Below are 19,617 nucleotides of genomic sequence, written 5' to 3' on the forward strand. Positions count from 1 at the left end.
TTTGTGAACTGGGTATTTTTTCACGTTTTTTTCCTTCAGCTGGCCCAAAAGGGTTAGGATAATATTCAGAATTATTGTTTTACCAGTTTGCAAGTAATCTACAAACAAAATCCCTTTCACATCCCAAAAAACTGATGCTAACACCTTCTTAACCGATTTTCGGACACGAACTCATTTCAGAGCCGAAGAACCTGGTTCACACCACTCTCTAACCTCTTGCTTTGATTTAAGACAACGTATTTGAAAAGGAATCTAATTTTTATTACAAACTCTCTGCTTTTTATTACAATTTCTAATGCAGCCACCCCTCGAGTAAAGAACAACAAAATTTAAATATATAAATTAGTCAGACTTCTTTTATTTTTCTATCTACTAAATCTTTTGCTTCTTCTTCTTTTTCCAAACTTAGAATTGGGTGATGTAATATTACAAATATTTAAATAAGGCAGTCTTAAATGCATAGTTCCCTTGTGACCTCGAATGTTTATGCTCAGACTGTAGTGCCCTCGCTAAACCTTTAGCTGGTGATACTACCAACCGCATTTGAACCGAAATACGGATCAGTTCCTCCAGATTTTAATGCTTTCGGTAAATCACACTAGTGAATAATCTGAATAAACTGAAAACTGCAACACGAAAAATTTCTGTGTCTCTTTGAGAGAGCCAAGACTATCGGAACATTTCCGGAGGCGAAATGAGCGGCGAATCTAAGCCGTAGAGTTGAGTAAATGAAGGAGTGCAAATCAGTTGGCGAATGACGATCTCGATCCCATTGTTGTACAATTTTTCGATATCATTACAAAAATGTAAATATAAAAGTATTAAAACGTTTAAAAAAAACTTGCAAGTGAGTTTCGGTTTTGTCACACCACAAACTCTCACTGAATGCCTATTTAACCACTGTCACCAACAGGCAAATGCAGCGATGTTTCGAGTACTCATCTCCTCAGTCATCTTCATAAAGGGAGCAATCTGCTTCGGATCCCAACAACTCACACAATAAATCAAACGTTTTTCTTCGACCGAAAGTTAGTCGTCACTTTCTATTGTATCCCAAAGGTGAGACTTGTAGGTTCATATTGAGCCACCGGAATGTCCGCAGAGATGCTAGCTACTATGATATGCTCACAAGTGTCCAACCTCATGGCTAGTATAGAATAAGATCACTACAACTTCCGATTAAAAAAAAAACTTGATCATTGTACGAAATCTGAGATAAAGCAAATTGTCACCAATATTGTTGAAGTATGGCTGGTTCGAATTCTGGCTCGAGATATAAATACTGTTCGGCAATGAAGGAACTCCATTGATGGCGTTCGTAGCCATCTGGAGCCGTGTTTGACACAGCGTAAACTCGCGTTTGCGGTTGGATGAAAGACATTCGTGAATCCAAGATGCCTTCACTCCGTACATCTCTATTGGAAATAATAACGCATTTAAGACAAAGCAATCAAAGCACCGCTAAAGTGCATAGAAAACTTTCCCCTTCCACATAAAAATTCCAATAGTTTTGTAGGGGCAAAGAACAACTCAAACTCACAATAATTATTTCTATGTATGTATATGTGAATTTATATACTAATACTAAGTCTAAATAGTTTTGTTGCTGTTGTTGCCGCTATTCATCAACAAATCAACACCGTTGGGCGCTGTTTCTCCGCTTCGTTGGAGAGAGCGAAAGTTTTGCTTCAGTAATACGGTACCGGCGTAAGCTGCTCAGATTGAGACGTCACTAAGTGATGATGTCATTGTCCATTGTTTGTTGTTGTGTGTGTATATGGTAGTTATCGTACGTAGGTGGTTCCAGGAATACCTGGTTAGGAAGCTGTTGCAGTGCGAAGTTTGGTTGTATTTATTGATCAGTCGCAATTTTGCGCTTTCGACACTCTTCGAATGTGTGACCTCGGAAGTTACAATATGTACAGCGTTTAGGACGTTTGAAATCACGCACTGGAACCGGTGGAACTTCCTCTGATTCCAAGTCATTGCTTTCGATAATACGGCACTTCTCAAGTAATTCGCGGAACGTCTTAATGTCTTGGCGTAGAATGTTCTTACGATACTTGATGTTCAGCAGACCATAGACCAAATCCAATTCGGTTTCCTCGTCGTGACGTCCCTCTGGCAGTTGAGCAAGTAAAGCGCGCTTATGGCAGATGAACGTATCAATAGCAGTACGGTCGTCCTGTTTCTTTTCGAAGATCTCCATGTAAATCTGGTAGGCGGGTTTGGTGGGCGAAAAGTGGTCGCGAATCAATGCAATGGCTTCTTTCCAAGTTTTCGCTTCTCTGCGCACGCCTTGCCACCAAGTGGACGCCAGACCATAGAACAGTAAAGATAGTCCCTTAAGTGCGTCTTCATCGCTGATCGACTCGATTTCTTTGTAGGTAACAATGGAGGTGATGAACTCCTCGACGATCTCATGGTCGCGCTGACCACCAAAGCAGCTGCTACAGTTGCTAAAGCTGCCTTTGGCTTGGATGTTGGCTGGAGCGCCTGCCATGGCGGCTAAACGTACCGACTCTAATAGTGACTGCAGTTGATCGTTGGTCATTTGAACGATATTTTGATTTTGTTCCATTTTGTTAAATATAGCTGTTCGTTTGTTTGTGTTGTATTCACTGGAATGTTTGTTGTTGCTAGCTGAGGTCAAAGTCTATTGGTGATAGCGAATGCCTTCGTGGCCAAGTATTAATCACTGGCTGTGGTTGTGAGTGACTGCCTTTGATTTTGCAGCCTAGCGGCTTTTGTAGTTACAGAAACAGAGAGAAAACATCTATGTTAAGCTCGCAGTGGTTGCGAGAAGTGTTTACATTTGTTTGTGTAACTTTGAAATTTATAAAGATTCACCGGTGAAAATAACTGAGAGAGTTCGCTTAAGTCAAGACGAATTCATCAAAGGTGCTGGCTGTTACATAGGTCATTTTGGCTCTATGGAAGTTCTACTGAAAGGAAAAGAAAGAAAAAGTTCCATATGCATTCAATTTAATTTAAAATTTTAAAATAATTTTTTTTGTGTTCAGTTGTACTAATTACACTTACCAGTAGCACAAATATCGAATTAAAGACTAAATTTTAAACTTTTTTTTTAACTTTTTTTTTAACTAATTATCTAACTTATTATCGAAATTAAATTTATAAAATTTTTTGTTTTTAAATTTTTGCTTTAGAAGTCCAAAATAATTCTGGACGCGGAGAATTTTGATAGAATTGATTTATTTCTTCTTGAGTGAACTCCGTGGTATTTTGGATGAAAGGCGTCATTAAAAAGCACTTAAATGGAAAAGTACTCTCTCTGGCGATCAACTGGTAATTAGATACACAAATTTCGCTCTGGATGTTTCGACCCATCAACATATCCTACACTTCCGGGCATCTCTTCCCTATATCAGCTGGTTAAGTGCTGAAATATTGTATTTGAATACAACTTTTGCTAAAAAATTGCAACTTTAAAACATCTTGTGAATTGTCCAAATATTATGCCGTTAGGAGAGGCGACTGGAAAGTGAATTTATTTGATCCAGTGTCGAAAAACTGATTATCTTTCATATGAAAAAAATCACTTTCCATTCATCATTAATGTCAAGATCTTAGCTTGCAAACAAAATCAAAACTGATCCTCAATCTGTATTCTTCATTGTTTTTGTTTCAAAGTCTTTTTGTTTTGCAACTTGGAAAAGTAAAGGAAAAGTGATATCATCTAAGAATATGGCATTGCTGAGTCTGCAGCTCCCACTTACCCAACTACCCAGAGATGATATCACTAAAGTCATCAAATTCGCAAAGAAGTTTTTTTTGTCTTGAACTGGACGACAAAATAGGCTCGATTGCACCTGCATTAGAAAGTAAACTCCAGGAATGTACCCCGCACTGGTACATAGATAACCCGAAAACACCAGTAGTCATAGGCGCTGGCATATAATGGTCTCAGAACCAAGCATTCTGTTTGATGGGTAGTTTTCCAAGCAACTTCCAAGCGGAGGTGTATGCCATTTGTCTATGTACAGAGATAAACTTAGACAACAGCTTCAGGAAAGAGCGAACTTCAGTCAGATGACGTTCAAGGCTCTGCCACCCTGTGAGATTAAGCCCTCACTGGTTTTTGAGTATATCGAGAAACTGAATGTGTTAGATACGCCTAATCGCATCCAATTAATTTGGGTCCCAGGACACAGGAGTATAACTGGGAACAATGTAGCGTCCATTACATTGGCAAGAGAGGCAGCGGCCTCAACATTAATAGGCCCTTCCTTGCTATGGCCCAAGCAGAAGCTTGGAAGAGAAGAGCTACGGCTAAGGGAGGTTAGTTGGCAGCAAACAGTGGGGCTATGCCTGGCGAAATGTTTACTGGGGTGGTACAACCAAAAGAGGTTTAAAAAACGCATAACTCTTTCCAAGGATAAACTGAGAATGTTCACTGGCATTCTCACAGGCCATTGCAGACTGCATAGTCATCTCCACATGATCGGGATTTGGTCCACTGACTCTTGTCGATTCCCAGGAGACTCCAACGCATCTTCAATGCACGGAGAAGGTTGCGCCATCTCGGCCAATTGCAGCCGAAAGAAAGACACATACGCTCAGTCCAATCCAGCTCTGTCTTAAGTGGAATAAGGGAACTGTGTCTCGAAGAGGGATTGTGATGAGTAAAGCGCACAAAAGGCCATGAGATTCTCCAACAAATCTAAATCTAAATCTCACTATTTTTTTTTTAACATTTTGTAACCGTTTTCGGAATCACCTTTGAGCTAATAAAGCGATAACAGAAAATTTAGTAATAAAAGTAAAAAATTAATCTACCGAGAATTCCACAAGGATTTACAATGCACCGTTATAGCTAACTGTGGTCATAAAATTACCAATAAACAAATCGATTTCACAATAAGAGATAAATGAATTCTTGTAGTTCTTTTAGCTTCACAAAATGCAAGCAAACCATCGCCATGTGAGTGGTAAAAAGATAAGGAGTTTGGTAGGCTAGAAAAATTTTCTGGTAATCTGGCAAGTCTATTAAATAAAAGATGGAATTGTGCAATGTATTTATAGCGGGCTTCCCAGAACGCTAGCATTTTGAGGAAATTTATTTATGCTGCTATTTAAGTAAAGTTAAAGATCCAGGTGAAGATTTTGGCCCCTCAGTCACTTCTATCGAACATCTCAATAATATTATTTTTAGAACGTCCTTCAAATTTTAAGACTCTATATGAAATATGGAATATGATCTCTAATATGAAGGACTCTTTAAGAAATTCACTACAGAAGAAATTTCTAAAATTTCCGCCTCTTCTGTCTCGTTGTAGACTGAGCAGTTTGCGTACTCTTGGCATAAATTAGCGTCGAAGTTTCTGTGCACTACAGCTCGGTGTGCGCCTTAGCTTTCTCCACAACTTTTCTCCATGCATCTCGGTGCATAGCCAAATTACGGTAGCTGGTCGCTCCTATGCTTCTTAGATCGTCCTCAACGTTGTTTAGCCATCATTTTCGCGGTCGCTCTCTTCGCTTTTAACCAAACATGCGGGCATCCTAAACTTTGCGCGGTATTCTTTCAAAACTTGAAAGAATACTCAACCCACCACAGATTGACATTGCGACAGAAGATCTAGCAGCTAGATATGCCGCAAGACTTAACGCAACGGTTGAATTTACCTGTAAAACATTCGGACAAAGCTCAATAGGTACGAGTTATCGGACCAATACGGATTATATGACTTCGAAACACAATTGGGTGAAGAGATTCCGAACAACTATAGAAGAAGAGGGGTGGAAAAGAGGTATGAAACCTAGCCCCAATACGCTTAATATATTTACTGACGGCTCGAAAATGATGGACGGAGTAGGTGCAGTGATTTATTGCGCAGAGCTGGACATCGGACGGCCAATTAAGCTCCCTGACTACTGCAGTATTTTTCAAGCAGAAGTCTTTGCGGTAGGAAAGGCCGCAGAAATAGCCCTAGCAAAAACGTCGAGGCATTGCAGGAAACGAAATTGTAGATGAGATTGCCAAAAGCGCTGTTTACATACAATTCGAACAAGAAAACAACATACCGAAAGCTTTAAAAACGGTATACAATGGCATCGCTGCGGACATGAAAACACGGATAGACCGTCGGTGGAATAATCTAGCCACTTGCAGATAAATACCCCAGATATACGTACTAGGCCTGTCTAGAAAGGAAAGCAGAACTCTCTAGAAGAGAGAGAAATTCTAGAACTCCTTCTATGTTCTTACCCTGCATTAGCTACAACCCGAATGAAATGCTTAGGAGCTCTGCAATATGAGTGGTTAAAATGTCTCTCGGTGTTCGAGCTTCAGATCTTACTTTCGCAAAAGACGCACTCATACTATGTACAAGAAGCCTACTACAAGGAAACGTAAAGGTCAACCTCCATCTGGTACCACTAAGGATTAATCGGTCTATGTGATGGCTTTCAGCCAGCCAGGTCAACCTAACCTAACCTTTCATCTGGTTTTCTGCAAACGTATCCCAGCCAGCGGATGCACTGCGATTTAACAAACCGCACGACTTTTTCTCCATGTAGGAATTCCTCTACCTCGTTGTTACAGAGACAATTTTCTTCTTGTACTGAACCCGATATTCCTCTAACTATTCTTTCCAATATACTTAACTGTGTGATTGTATCTGGTTTCAGTGTTCTCGTTCTTCTACTCGAGTGCTTGCTTTTTAATAGTTTAATGTGGTCAAAATATGCTCTGCTTGCAGCCTGCACACGGTCTTGGATAGCAATCGTTGTATCACCCGTTCTACTGAGAAGCAGTTCTAGATATTTAATTTGATCCACGCTTTCAAATGTATGATCACCAATTGTAAGGTCCCGTCCCCAGGAGGATGGTTCCATATGTAGAAGTCCACGCAAGTGGGGAAAGTGAAAGGCCGGAGGCTAATTTCGTAACATGGACATTGCATTTACTTGTGACTTCATCTCTTAAAAATCTTTCACTACCTCTGCTACGATTATTAGTGAATGGCTAAATGTCTATGCGCGACTGTAATTCTCAAAATGTTGGAAGAGCGGTCGCACATATCCGGAGCATCCTGTAAGGAGGTCACGTAAAGCGTGATAAAGACAAAAGAATAAGTGATAAGAAATAGAAAACTATTAGTTGTTATTGCAAAACTGTTAATACAAACAACCTTTTTGCAGGAAAAGTAAAAATGCCCTAATCCGCTAATTGCTTCGGATGGAAAAATGTTGTTTTCTGTAATTAAAATATTGCCGTTAGCCTTCTTTGTATGTATGTATGCAAGCATTTAGTTCTAGCTGTTGGAATGTAGGCATTCCAAGTTGAAATAAAAAACTCCCTGAAAGTGGAAAGTGGCGCTTCACTGCTTCCTAAAATGACTTAAGGGGGGAGCCTGCTTTAGAGGCTTCAAAAATCGATTTTTTTTTGCATAAATTTCTTCCCAAACTATCCAAGAATGTGTCCTCAAAATCTCAAAAGCAAATTCAAAATATTTTCGGAGTTACAGAAGGAATTGTGAGCAAGCGTCGAGCAGGTATACGAGCGGCCGGATCGCTCGAAGTGCGATTTCTCGGTTTTTTATTTTTACGATTTTTCCTAATTGGCGGGAAAGATAGGGAAAAAGTTAAACGTCCTATCGAAACGAGATAACATTGATTGTATTCGGAATTAAATTCCTTTCTAGTTGAACCTAAAAAAACCTTAAGAAAGTTATGATTAACCCACTTTTTAAACAATCTAAAGTGAATTTGTTTTTCCAAAAAAATTAACTTTTTTTTTTATTAGCGAAAAATTGTTGAATTTCTCACTTTTTGTTAAATTTTCTTGGTTTAACTAGAAGCTATACTATACTAAAATAAAATTTTTTTGGGTTTTTGGTTTTTGATGAAAGTGGCGACCTGCATCTTTCCCGCCGCACGACACATGCACACTCGAGGCGCCTCGGCAAAATGCTTGTACCAGGCATAATATGACATATATTTTAATGAAAAAATTTGAGAAGACTGTTGAAATATATAACAATAAAACCTGAAAGTTTCGTTTCAATCGAATATTTCTTTCCTTCCCAAAAAAAAATCCACGAAAAAATCGATTTTTTGAAGTCTCTAAAGCAGGCTCCCCCCTTAACTGATGTTCGAAATGCATATGTTCTACCACATCCTACGCCATTTTCTGACAATTGCTGATGAAAATATGCGCAATTATAACAAATTTTCTCCTTCCGAGTTTCGCTTTTGATTGTTTAAGAACCAGTAAAGAAGCAGACGCGCCCTTTGAATTGTTTCCAAAGTCTAAGGAAATTTTAATGATTCAACCAGAAATTATCTCCGCTTGTAATTTGGGAAGGCGCAATTTAACGAACAATACCCGCCCTTTTTCCCCATAGTAATAATGCTGTAAGAGTTAGTTATTATTATTATTATTTTATTATTATTAGGATTAAAATGATTATTATTTCATTTTTTTTATTATAATTATTACATTATCTTTTCTCATTATTATTAATATTATTTCATGTTTTTTCTCTCATTTTATTATTATTATTATTATTATTTCATGTTTTTTCTCTCATTTTATTATTATTTTCATTCTTATTTCGACATTCACTTCTTTTTATTGTATCTTTGTCTTTAGCAGGACTTCTTCATTTCTGTTTCTATTGTTTAGCGATTATTTGTTGCTTTTTTTTTGTTTGTTTTTTGTTTTTTCTCTTTTTTTGTGTTTTTGTTTTTTACTGTTAATACTAAGCCTAGCACTACAATACACAGTACAACACAGAAAACTAACTTAACTATTTAAAGCCGTTCCTTATGATTGCCGCATTGGAGATCGTAATTTCTATGCTCACAATGCATTGCCCAAGCCGTAGGGTTGAGTGAATGCATGAGTGCGTTGGAAGTTGGCGTGCCATACGCTTGACGCTACAGGGAAGTTTGCACAGCCCGCAGATCGCCAATTCGGCGTGCCAATTGTGCGCATTTCGATATCACTACAAAAATGTGATTAGAAAAGTAATCATCTTTTTCGTAGGTGATATTTACTTTTGCCACACGTAGATTTACTGCCAACATGTTGCGAAAAGCATTAGTACCTCAGCTAGATGAGACCCACCAGGTGCCACTCACACGCAAAATTGGGCTCTCTTAAGGCGCAAGAAACTCCCGAATGGTTCGCCAAGCTGTACAAATGCAACACACAAAATGTCAAGCAGCACCTCTACATATATGCAATGGAGGCTTTGTGCCACATTCGAGAGCGGGCAACATTGTCCAAAAGTCATCGTCATTGCAGGAATTTACCAGCTTTGCATTTGCAACTGATTTACGCAAACTGAAGTGGTCAAACATAAGGAACATCGCCGAAGAAAGCCGTGAACCAAACGTTTAGCAGACGTCAGAATGCATATCTTAATTAGCCACAAATACAAAGGTGTTCCAGTCAAGTTCTCACTGAATGACTTTCGTACCACTGTCATCAGCAAGCAAATGCAGCGGTGTTTCGAGCACTCATCTCCTCAGTCATCTTCATAAAGGCAGCAATCTGCTTCGGACTTCAACAAGTCACACAAGAAATCAAACTTTCTTCTTCAAGCAAAAATTTATGGTCACTTTCTATGTATCCCGAAGGTGAGACCTGTAGGTTCATATAGGGGCTCAAGAATGTCCGCAGATATTCCAACTAATGCTTACAAGTCTCCAACCTCATGGCTACTATAGAATGAGATCACTATAATTTTAGATTGAAAAAAAAAAAACTTCATCCATGTACGCAATATGAGGTGAAGCAAATTGTCACCAATATTGTTGAAGTATGGCTGGTTCGAATTGTGACTCGAATATAATAATTCGTTTTGTTTAAAATCTGATTTCAAATATCTTCACGGGTTGAAGAAATATTGTTTTCGGCAATGAAGGAACTCCATTGCTGGCGTTCGTAGCCATCTGGAGCCGTGCTTGACACAGCGTGAACTCGCGTTTGCGGTTGGATGAAAGACGTTTGTGAGCCCAAGGTGCCGCCACTCCGTACAACTCTATTGGAAATAATAACGCATTTAAGACAAAGCAATCAAAGCACCGCTAAAGTGCAAAGAAAACTTTGCCCTTCCACGTAAAAATTCCAATAGTTTTGTAGGGGCAAAGAACAACTCGAACTCACAATAATTATTTCTATGTATGTATATGTGAATTTATGTACTAATACTAAGTCTAAATAGTTTTGTTGCTGTTGTTGCCGCTATTCATCAACAAATCAACACCGTTGGATGCTGTTTCTCCGCTTCGTTGGTGAGAGCGAAAGTTTTGCTTCAGTAATACGGTACCGGCGTAAGCTGCTCAGATTGAGACGTCACTAAGCTATGATGTCATTTTCCATTGGTTGGTGTTGTGTGTGTGTGTGTGTGGTAGTCACCGTATTTGATTCATCGTTCGAAGTTCTCCGCTTTCGACACTCTGCGAATGTGTGACCTCGGAAGTTGCAATGTGTACATCGTTTGGTAAGTTTAAAATCACGCACTGGACCTGTTTGCACTTCCTTTGATTTCAAGTTAAGGTGTTCGATAATACGGCCCTTCTCAAGTAATTCGCGGAATGTCTTAATGTCTTGGCGTAGAATATTCTTACGATACTTGATGTTCAGCAGACCATAGACCAAATCTAACTCGGTTTCCTCGTCGTGACGTCCCTCTGGCAGTTGTGCAAGTAGAGCGCGCTTCTGGCAGATGAACGTATCAATAGCAGCGCGGTCGTCTTGTTTGTTTTCAAAGATCTCCAAGTAAATCTGGTATACGGGTTTGGTGGGCGAAAAGTGGTCGCGTATCAGAGCGATGGCGTCCGCCCAAGTTTTCGCTTCTTTGCGCACGCCTTGCCACCAAGTGGACGCTAGACCATAGAACAGTAAAGATAGCCCCTTAAGCGCATATTCGTCGCTGATCGACTCGATTTCTTTGTAGGTAACAATGGAGGTGATGAACTGCTCGACAGCCTCATGGTCACGCTGACCTCCAAACCGGATGCTACAGTTGGTGAAGTTGCCCTTGGTTTGGATGGTAGCTGAAACGGCGCTGCTGGCGCCTTCCACGGCGGCCAAACGTACCGACTCGATTAGTGACTGCAGTTGTTCGTTTGTCATTCGTACGACGTTTTCGGCCATTTTGTTGAATATTAATGTTTGTTTGTTTGTTATTGTAACAAAGTAGTTTTATTTATTGTTTGTTGTAGATGCGACACTGGAGCGTTTGTTGTTGGCAGCAGCGAACAAAGCCAATGCTGATGGTGAATGTCTTCCTGGCGCAAATATTATTCACTGGCTGTGGTCGTAAGAGACTGAAATTGATTTTGAAGTCAATCGGATTTTATAGTCACAGAAGAGGAGAGAAAAAGTCTTTATATTGAGTACATTGGACCAAAGCCTGCAGTTGTTGGGAGAAATATGTTTTAATCCGTTATTTTCAATTATCAAAATTTACCCCGTTGGTATGCACTTTTGTACAAATACATACATACATACAAACATATTTGGCAGAGAAATAACTAAGTTACACCCAAACGCACTCAATTACGGGAGGCGTCATGTGCAAAAGCTACTAAGGTCAGTTGGTTTGCTTTTTCAGATGAAATATAAAATTCTTGAAATCAGATACAATTTCTACCAATGGTAAAATACTTTATTATTGAAATAATAAGAAAACAAGGAGAGCTTAAGAAAGTCGATGAGGAAAATACGGGGCAAAGCGGACATGGTATTCCTTTTCCAAGAACAGCCCTGCCGTTACTCTAATGCCTTACTCTTACGCTAACTCTCTAACGCTGCCCAGTTAGGCAGCATGGCTTAGTTTGACTCAAGAAGTTTGGGGGTGTATGAAGACTGACAAGTTTGTGCATCCGATAGACTTAGTTAAGAAGAACTTAGTGGGTAATTTGGTACAGCGGACAAAGCTAAGACCACAGTTATACCTATACGAGTACTAAATAGCAGACAGTCTAAGCTCCTCAGGCTTACTTTAAAATGGAACCGTCACTTTTATGTAGCTTTACTTTTTTCAACATCTGGTCGCATTGCGCGCGATTGCAGTTGTTGTTGGTGTTCTTCTGCTTTCAGCAGTCAAATCTCTCTCTCGCTACTGCAGTGTTGCCTAGCTTTGGATATAAAAACGCACTAAAATGCCCATTTAAAGAAATTAAAATACAAGATTTTTATTGAATCGCTTAAAGAACTTTGTATGCGTCACAAATTGTCTTTAAAATGTGCGTTTTTTTTTAAATAAATGTGTTATGCTTATCTACAATTTAATTTATGAGTTTTTTGTTAAGGGAATGACTTTTTTGCTATATTTGAGGTTATGTAACTTGATAAGGTACTCTTTTGTTTTGTCGTTATAGTTTCTTTAGTATGTTCTGCTATTTTGTTGTTTATTTTTACCATAAAAACACCTCTGGATGCTCTATGTCCCTCTAAGGATAGAGGACCGGAGGAAATGATTACACGTCTATGGTTTTAATCCGCATTCAGTAAATTCAAACGCCTTTTAAAATGTGTAAAAAGGTTTTCAATATTAAGAAGAGTTGAGAGAGGGACATTTATTATTCTTGCATAACCTTAAAAGGAGCAAAAAATAAAATTTACACTTTCAAAATATCAAATTTTATAAGAACCCACAAATTTTCATTAACACTAATATCTCCTCAGATTGACCTTTTTTAACATTCTTTTGTTTAATAATAAAGTTTTTTGCTTTAATTTATAGTTTCGGTAGCTTTAAATTAAAAATAAGAAACAAACACCAACTTAAAAACTTTCGCATTTTGATATATAAAAATGCACTAAATTTATTGCGAAGAGCAAATGGTTGGCAACACTGCACAACTCGGCCAATGTGACTTCACGCACTCTCTGATGGGCGCAATCTTGTTTCTATCATTCTTGGTAAATACTAGGCTGCTCAATAAGTTTTTCGGGACGAAAAGAAATACACAATTTTATGGTTTAAATCACACTTTATTATTCAGTAGAGTCTCTGAGTCCCGGTACATCAATACACTTGCTCCAGTGAGACTCCAATTTATGAATTCCATACCTGAAGTGACCATCTGAAAGTGCTGCAAAATACGCCGCACAGCTGTTATGACCTCCTGATTTGATGAAACACACATTACACGTTTGAATTTTTTTAGGTCTGCAAATAGCTGGAAGTCGCTAGGGTCCAATTCTGGTGATTGCGGTGGATGCTCCAACAATTCGACCTTTATTTTAAATTTTATTCATAGATTTTAACTGTTGTCAAAATGCTCTTCTCGGCACAGTGCATTGTCCTGATGAAAAATAATTTTTTTCTTTTGTGAACTGGGTATTTTTTCACGTTTTTTTCCTTCAGCTGGCCCAAAAGGGTTAGGATAATATTCAGAATTATTGTTTTACCAGTTTGCAAGTAATCTACAAACAAAATCCCTTTCACATCCCAAAAAACTGATGCTAACACCTTCTTAACCGATTTTCGGACACGAACTCATTTCAGAGCCGAAGAACCTGGTTCACACCACTCTCTAACCTCTTGCTTTGATTTAAGACAACGTATTTGAAAAGGAATCTAATTTTTATTACAAACTCTCTGCTTTTTATTACAATTTCTAATGCAGCCACCCCTCGAGTAAAGAACAACAAAATTTAAATATATAAATTAGTCAGACTTCTTTTATTTTTCTATCTACTAAATCTTTTGCTTCTTCTTCTTTTTCCAAACTTAGAATTGGGTGATGTAATATTACAAATATTTAAATAAGGCAGTCTTAAATGCATAGTTCCCTTGTGACCTCGAATGTTTATGCTCAGACTGTAGTGCCCTCGCTAAACCTTTAGCTGGTGACACTACCAACCGCATTTGAACCGAAATACGGATCAGTTCCTCCAGATTTTAATGCTTTCGGTAAATCACACTAGTGAATAATCTGAATAAACTGAAAACTGCAACACGAAAAATTTCTGTGTCTCTTTGAGAGAGCCAAGACTATCGGAACATTTCCGGAGGCGAAATGAGCGGCGAATCTAAGCCGTAGAGTTGAGTAAATGAAGGAGTGCAAATCAGTTGGCGAATGACGATCTCGATCCCATTGTTGTACAATTTTTCGATATCATTACAAAAATGTAAATATAAAAGTATTAAAACGTTTAAAAAAAACTTGCAAGTGAGTTTCGGTTTTGTCACACCACAAACTCTCACTGAATGCCTATTTAACCACTGTCACCAACAGGCAAATGCAGCGATGTTTCGAGTACTCATCTCCTCAGTCATCTTCATAAAGGGAGCAATCTGCTTCGGATCCCAACAACTCACACAATAAATCAAACGTTTTTCTTCGACCGAAAGTTAGTCGTCACTTTCTATTGTATCCCAAAGGTGAGACTTGTAGGTTCATATTGAGCCACCGGAATGTCCGCAGAGATGCTAGCTACTATGATATGCTCACAAGTGTACGAAATCTGAGATAAAGCAAATTGTCACCAATATTGTTGAAGTATGGCTGGTTCGAATTGTGGCTCGAGATATAAATACTGTTCGGCTATGAAGGAACTCCATTGCTGGCGTTCGTAGCCATCTGGAGCCGTGTTTGACACAGCGTAAACTCGCGTTTGCGGTTGGATGAAAGACATTCGTGAATCCAAGATGCCTTCACTCCGTACATCTCTATTGGAAATAATAACGCATTTAAGACAAAGCAATCAAAGAACCGCTAAAGTGCATAGAAAACTTTCCCCTTCCACATAAAATTTCCAAAAGTTTTGTAGGGGCAAAGAACAACTCAAACTCACAATAATTATTTCTATGAATGTATATGTGAATTTATATACTAATACTAAGTCTAAATAGTTTTGTTGCTGTTGTTGCCGCTATTCATCAACAAATCAACACCGTTGGGCGCTGTTTCTCCGCTTCGTTGGAGAGAGCGAAAGTTTTGCTTCAGTAATACGGTACCGGCGTAAGCTGCTCAGATTGAGACGTCACTAAGTGATGATGTCATTGTCCATTGTTTGTTGTTGTGTGTGTATATGGTAGTTATCGTACGTAGGTGGTTCCAGGAATACCTGGTTAGGAAGCTGTTGCAGTGCGAAGTTTGGTTGTATTTATTGATCAGTCGCAATTTTGCGCTTTCGACACTCTTCGAATGTGTGACCTCGGAAGTTACAATATGTACAGCGTTTAGGACGTTTGAAATCACGCACTGGAACCGGTGGAACTTCCTCTGATTCCAAGTCATTGTTTTCGATAATACGGCACTTCTCAAGTAATTCGCGGAACGTCTTAATGTCTTGGCGTAGAATGTTCTTACGATACTTGATGTTCAGCAGACCATAGACCAAATCCAATTCGGTTTCCTCGTCGTGACGTCCCTCTGGCAGTTGAGCAAGTAAAGCGCGCTTATGGCAGATGAACGTATCAATAGCAGTACGGTCGTCCTGTTTCTTTTCGAAGATCTCCATGTAAATCTGGTAGGCGGGTTTGGTGGGCGAAAAGTGGTCGCGAATCAATGCAATGGCTTCTTTCCAAGTTTTCGCTTCTCTGCGCACGCCTTGCCACCAAGTGGACGCCAGACCATAGAACAGTAAAGATAGTCCCTTAAGTGCGTCTTCATCGCTGATCGACTCGATTTCTTTGTAGGTAACAATGGAGGTGATGAACTCCTCGACGATCTCATGGTCGCGCTGACCACCAAAGCAGCTGCTACAGTTGCTAAAGCTGCCTTTGGCTTGGATGTTGGCTGGAGCGCCTGCCATGGCGGCTAAACGTACCGACTCTAATAGTGACTGCAGTTGATCGTTGGTCATTTGAACGATATTTTGATTTTGTTCCATTTTGTTAAATATAGCTGTTCGTTTGTTTGTGTTGTATTCACTGGAATGTTTGTTGTTGCTAGCTGAGGTCAAAGTCTATTGGTGATAGCGAATGCCTTCGTGGCCAAGTATTAATCACTGGCTGTGGTTGTGAGTGACTGCCTTTGATTTTGCAGCCTAGCGGCTTTTGTAGTTACAGAAACAGAGAGAAAACATCTATGTTAAGCTCGCAGTGGTTGCGAGAAGTGTTTACATTTGTTTGTGTAACTTTGAAATTTATAAAGATTCACCGGTGAAAATAACTGAGAGAGTTCGCTTAAGTCAAGACGAATTCATCAAAGGTGCTGGCTGTTACATAGGTCATTTTGGCTCTATGGAAGTTCTACTGAAAGGAAAAGAAAGAAAAAGTTCCATATGCATTCAATTTAATTTAAAATTTTAAAATAATTTTTTTTGTGTTCAGTTGTACTAATTACACTTACCAGTAGCACAAATATCGAATTAAAGACTAAATTTTAAACTTTTTTTTTTAACTTTTTTTTTAACTAATTATCTAACTTATTATCGAAATGAAATTTATAAAATTTTTTGTTTTTAAATTTTTGCTTTAGAAGTCCAAAATAATTCTGGACGCGGAGAATTTTGATAGAATTGATTTATTTCTTCTTGAGTGAACTCCGTGGTATTTTGGATGAAAGGCGTCATTAAAAAGCACTTAAATGGAAAAGTACTCTCTCTGGCGATCAACTGGTAATTAGATACACAAATTTCGCTCTGGATGTTTCGACCCATCAACATATCCTACACTTCCGGGCATCTCTTCCCTATATCAGCTGGTTAAGTGCTGAAATATTGTATTTGAATACAACTTTTGCTAAAAAATTGCAACTTTAAAACATCTTGTGAATTGTCCAAATATTATGCCGTTAGGAGAGGCGACTGGAAAGTGAATTTATTTGATCCAGTGTCGAAAAACTGATTATCTTTCATATGAAAAAAATCACTTTCCATTCATCATTAATGTCAAGATCTTAGCTTGCAAACAAAATCAAAAGTGATCCTCAATCTGTATTCTTCATTGTTTTCGTTTCAAAGTCTTTTTGTTTTGCAACTTGGAAAAGTAAAGGAAAAGTGATATCATCTAAGAATATGGCATTGCTGAGTCTGCAGCTTCCACTTACCCAACTACCCAGAGATGATATCACTAAAGTCATCAAATTCGCAAAGAAGTTTTTTTTGTCTTGAACTGGACGACAAAATAGGCTCGATTGCACCTGCATTAGAAAGTAAACTCCAGGAATGTACCCCGCACTGGTACATAGATAACCCGAAAACACCAGTAGTCATAGGCGTTGGCATATAATGGTCTCAGAACCAAGCATTCTGTTTGATGGGTAGTTTTCCAAGCAACTTCCAAGCGGAGGTGTATGCCATTTGTCTATGTACAGAGATAAACTTAGACAACAGCTTCAGGAAAGAGCGAACTTCAGTCAGATGACGTTCAAGGCTCTGCCACCCTGTGAGATTAAGCCCTCACTGGTTTTTGAGTATATCGAGAAACTGAATGTGTTAGATACGCCTAATCGCATCCAATTAATTTGGGTCCCAGGACACAGGAGTATAACTGGGAACAATGTAGCGTCCATTACATTGGCAAGAGAGGCAGCGGCCTCAACATTAATAGGCCCTTCCTTGCTATGGCCCAAGCAGAAGCTTGGAAGAGAAGAGCTACGGCTAAGGGAGGTTAGTTGGCACCAAACAATGGGGCTATGCCTGGCGAAATGTTTACTGGGGTGGTACAACCAAAAGAGGTTTAAAAAACGCATAACTCTCTCCAAGGATAAACTGAGAATGTTCATTGGCATTCTCACAGGCCATTGCAGACTGCATAGTCATCTCCACATGATCGGGATTTGGTCCACTGACTCTTGTCGATTCCCAGGAGACTCCAACGCATCTTCAATGCACGGAGAAGGTTGCGCCATCTCGGCCAATTGCAGCCGAAAGAAAGACACATACGCTCAGTCCAATCCAGCTCTGTCTTAAGTGGAATAAGGGAACTGTGTCTCGAAGAGGGATTGTGATGAGTAAAGCGCACAAAAGGCCATGAGATTCTCCAACAAATCTAAATCTAAATCTCACTATTTTTTTTTTTAACATTTTGTAACCGTTTTCGGAATCACCTTTGAGCTAATAAAGCGATAACAGAAAATTTAGTAATAAAAGTAAAAAATTAATCTACCGAGAATTCCACAAGGATTTACAATGCACCGTTATAGCTAACTGTGGTCATAAAATTACCAATAAACAAATCGATTTCACAATAAGAGATAAATGAATTCTTGTAGTTCTTTTAGCTTCACAAAATGCAAGCAAACCAACGCCATGTGAGTGGTAAAAAGATAAGGAGTTTGGTAGGCTAGAAAAATTTTCTGGTAATCTGGCAAGTCTATTAAATAAAAGATGGAATTGTGCAATGTATTTATAGCGGGCTTCCCAGAATGCTAGCATTTTGAGGAAATTTATTTATGCTGCTATTTAAGTAAAGTTAAAGATCCAGGTGAAGATTTTGGCCCCTCAGTCACTTCTATCGAACATCTCAATAATATTATTTTTAGAACGTCCTTCAAATTTTAAGACTCTATATGAAATATGGAATATGATCTCTAATATGAAGGACTCTTTAAGAAATTCACTACAGAAGAAATTTCTAAAATTTCCGCCTCTTCTGTCTCGTTGTAGACTGAGCAGTTTGCGTACTCTTGGCATAAATTAGCGTCGAAGTTTCTGTGCACTACAGCTCGGTGTGCGCCTTAGCTTTCTCCACAACTTTTCTCCATGCATCTCGGTGCATAGCCAAATTACGGTAGCTGGTCGCTCCTATGCTTCTTAGATCGTCCTCAATGTCGTTTAGCCATCATTTTCGCGGTCGCTCTCTTCGCTTTTAACCAAACATGCGGGCATCCTAAACTTTGCGCGGTATTCTTTCAACACTTGAAAGAATACTCAACCCACCACGGATTGACATTGCGACAGAAGGTCTATCAGCTAGATCTGCCGCAAGACTTAACGCAACGGCTGAATATACCTGTCAAACATTCGGGCATAGCTCAATAGGTACGAGTTATCGGACCAATACGGATTATATGACTTCGAAACACAATTGGGTGAAGAGATTCCGAACAACTATAGAAGAAGAGGGGTGGAAAAGAGGTATGAAACCTAGCCCCAATACGCTTAATATATTTACTGACGGCTCGAAAATGATGGACGGAGTAGGTGCAGTGATTTATTGCGCAGAGCTGGACATCGGACGGCCAATTAAGCTCCCTGACTACTGCAGTATTTTTCAAGCAGAAGTCTTTGCGGTAGGAAAGGCCGCAGAAATAGCCCTAGCAAAAACGTCGAGGCATTGCAGGAAACGAAATTGTAGATGAGATTGCCAAAAGCGCTGTTTACATACAATTCGAACAAGAAAACAACATACCGAAAGCTTTAAAAACGGTATACAATGGCATCGCTGCGGACATGAAAACACGGATAGACCGGCGGTGGAATAATCTAGCCACTTGCAGATAAATACCCCAGATATACGTACTAGGCCTGTCTAGAAAGGAAAGCAGAACTCTCTAGAAGAGAGAGAAATTCTAGAACTCCTTCTATGTTCTTACCCTGCATTAGCTACAACCCGAATGAAATGCTTAGGAGCTCTGCAATATGAGTGGTTAAAATGTCTCTCGGTGTTCGAGCTTCAGATCTTACATTCGCAAAAGACGCAGGCATACTATGTACAAGAAGCCTACTACAAGGAA

At 39.1% G+C, this 19,617-nt stretch overlaps 3 protein-coding genes across 3 annotated transcripts; all 3 read right to left on the minus strand.

The window, feature by feature from the left end:
- Window positions 1-328: 328 nt before the first annotated feature.
- LOC128868666 (activity-regulated cytoskeleton associated protein 1-like) lies at window positions 329-2,796 on the minus strand. The gene has a single exon (XM_054111006.1). The coding sequence runs from the start codon at window positions 2,579-2,581 to the stop codon at window positions 1,853-1,855; it is 729 nt and encodes a 242-aa protein (XP_053966981.1). The 5' UTR covers window positions 2,582-2,796; the 3' UTR covers window positions 329-1,852.
- A 5,794-nt stretch (window positions 2,797-8,590) lies between these two features.
- LOC128866277 (activity-regulated cytoskeleton associated protein 1-like) lies at window positions 8,591-11,293 on the minus strand. The gene has a single exon (XM_054106870.1). The coding sequence runs from the start codon at window positions 11,129-11,131 to the stop codon at window positions 10,331-10,333; it is 801 nt and encodes a 266-aa protein (XP_053962845.1). The 5' UTR covers window positions 11,132-11,293; the 3' UTR covers window positions 8,591-10,330.
- A 2,348-nt stretch (window positions 11,294-13,641) lies between these two features.
- On the minus strand, window positions 13,642-16,044 carry LOC128866973 (activity-regulated cytoskeleton associated protein 1-like). Its single transcript, XM_054108054.1, has one exon. It carries the CDS (start codon window positions 15,824-15,826, stop codon window positions 15,098-15,100), a length of 729 nt encoding a protein of 242 aa, XP_053964029.1. The 5' UTR covers window positions 15,827-16,044; the 3' UTR covers window positions 13,642-15,097.
- Between the last annotated feature and the right edge of the window lie 3,573 nt (window positions 16,045-19,617).

This window comes from Anastrepha ludens, chromosome 6, assembly GCF_028408465.1.
Source record: "Anastrepha ludens isolate Willacy chromosome 6, idAnaLude1.1, whole genome shotgun sequence".
NCBI classification, from domain to species: Eukaryota; Metazoa; Arthropoda; class Insecta; order Diptera; family Tephritidae; genus Anastrepha; species Anastrepha ludens.

Bases quoted from the DNA above. Each gene is read 5' to 3' on its own strand.
- LOC128866277 (XM_054106870.1), bottom strand. From the start codon at position 11,131: ATGGCCGAAAACGTCGTACGAATGACAAACGAACAACTGCAGTCACTA.
- LOC128866973 (XM_054108054.1), bottom strand. From the start codon at position 15,826: ATGGAACAAAATCAAAATATCGTTCAAATGACCAACGATCAACTGCAG.
- LOC128868666 (XM_054111006.1), bottom strand. From the start codon at position 2,581: ATGGAACAAAATCAAAATATCGTTCAAATGACCAACGATCAACTGCAG.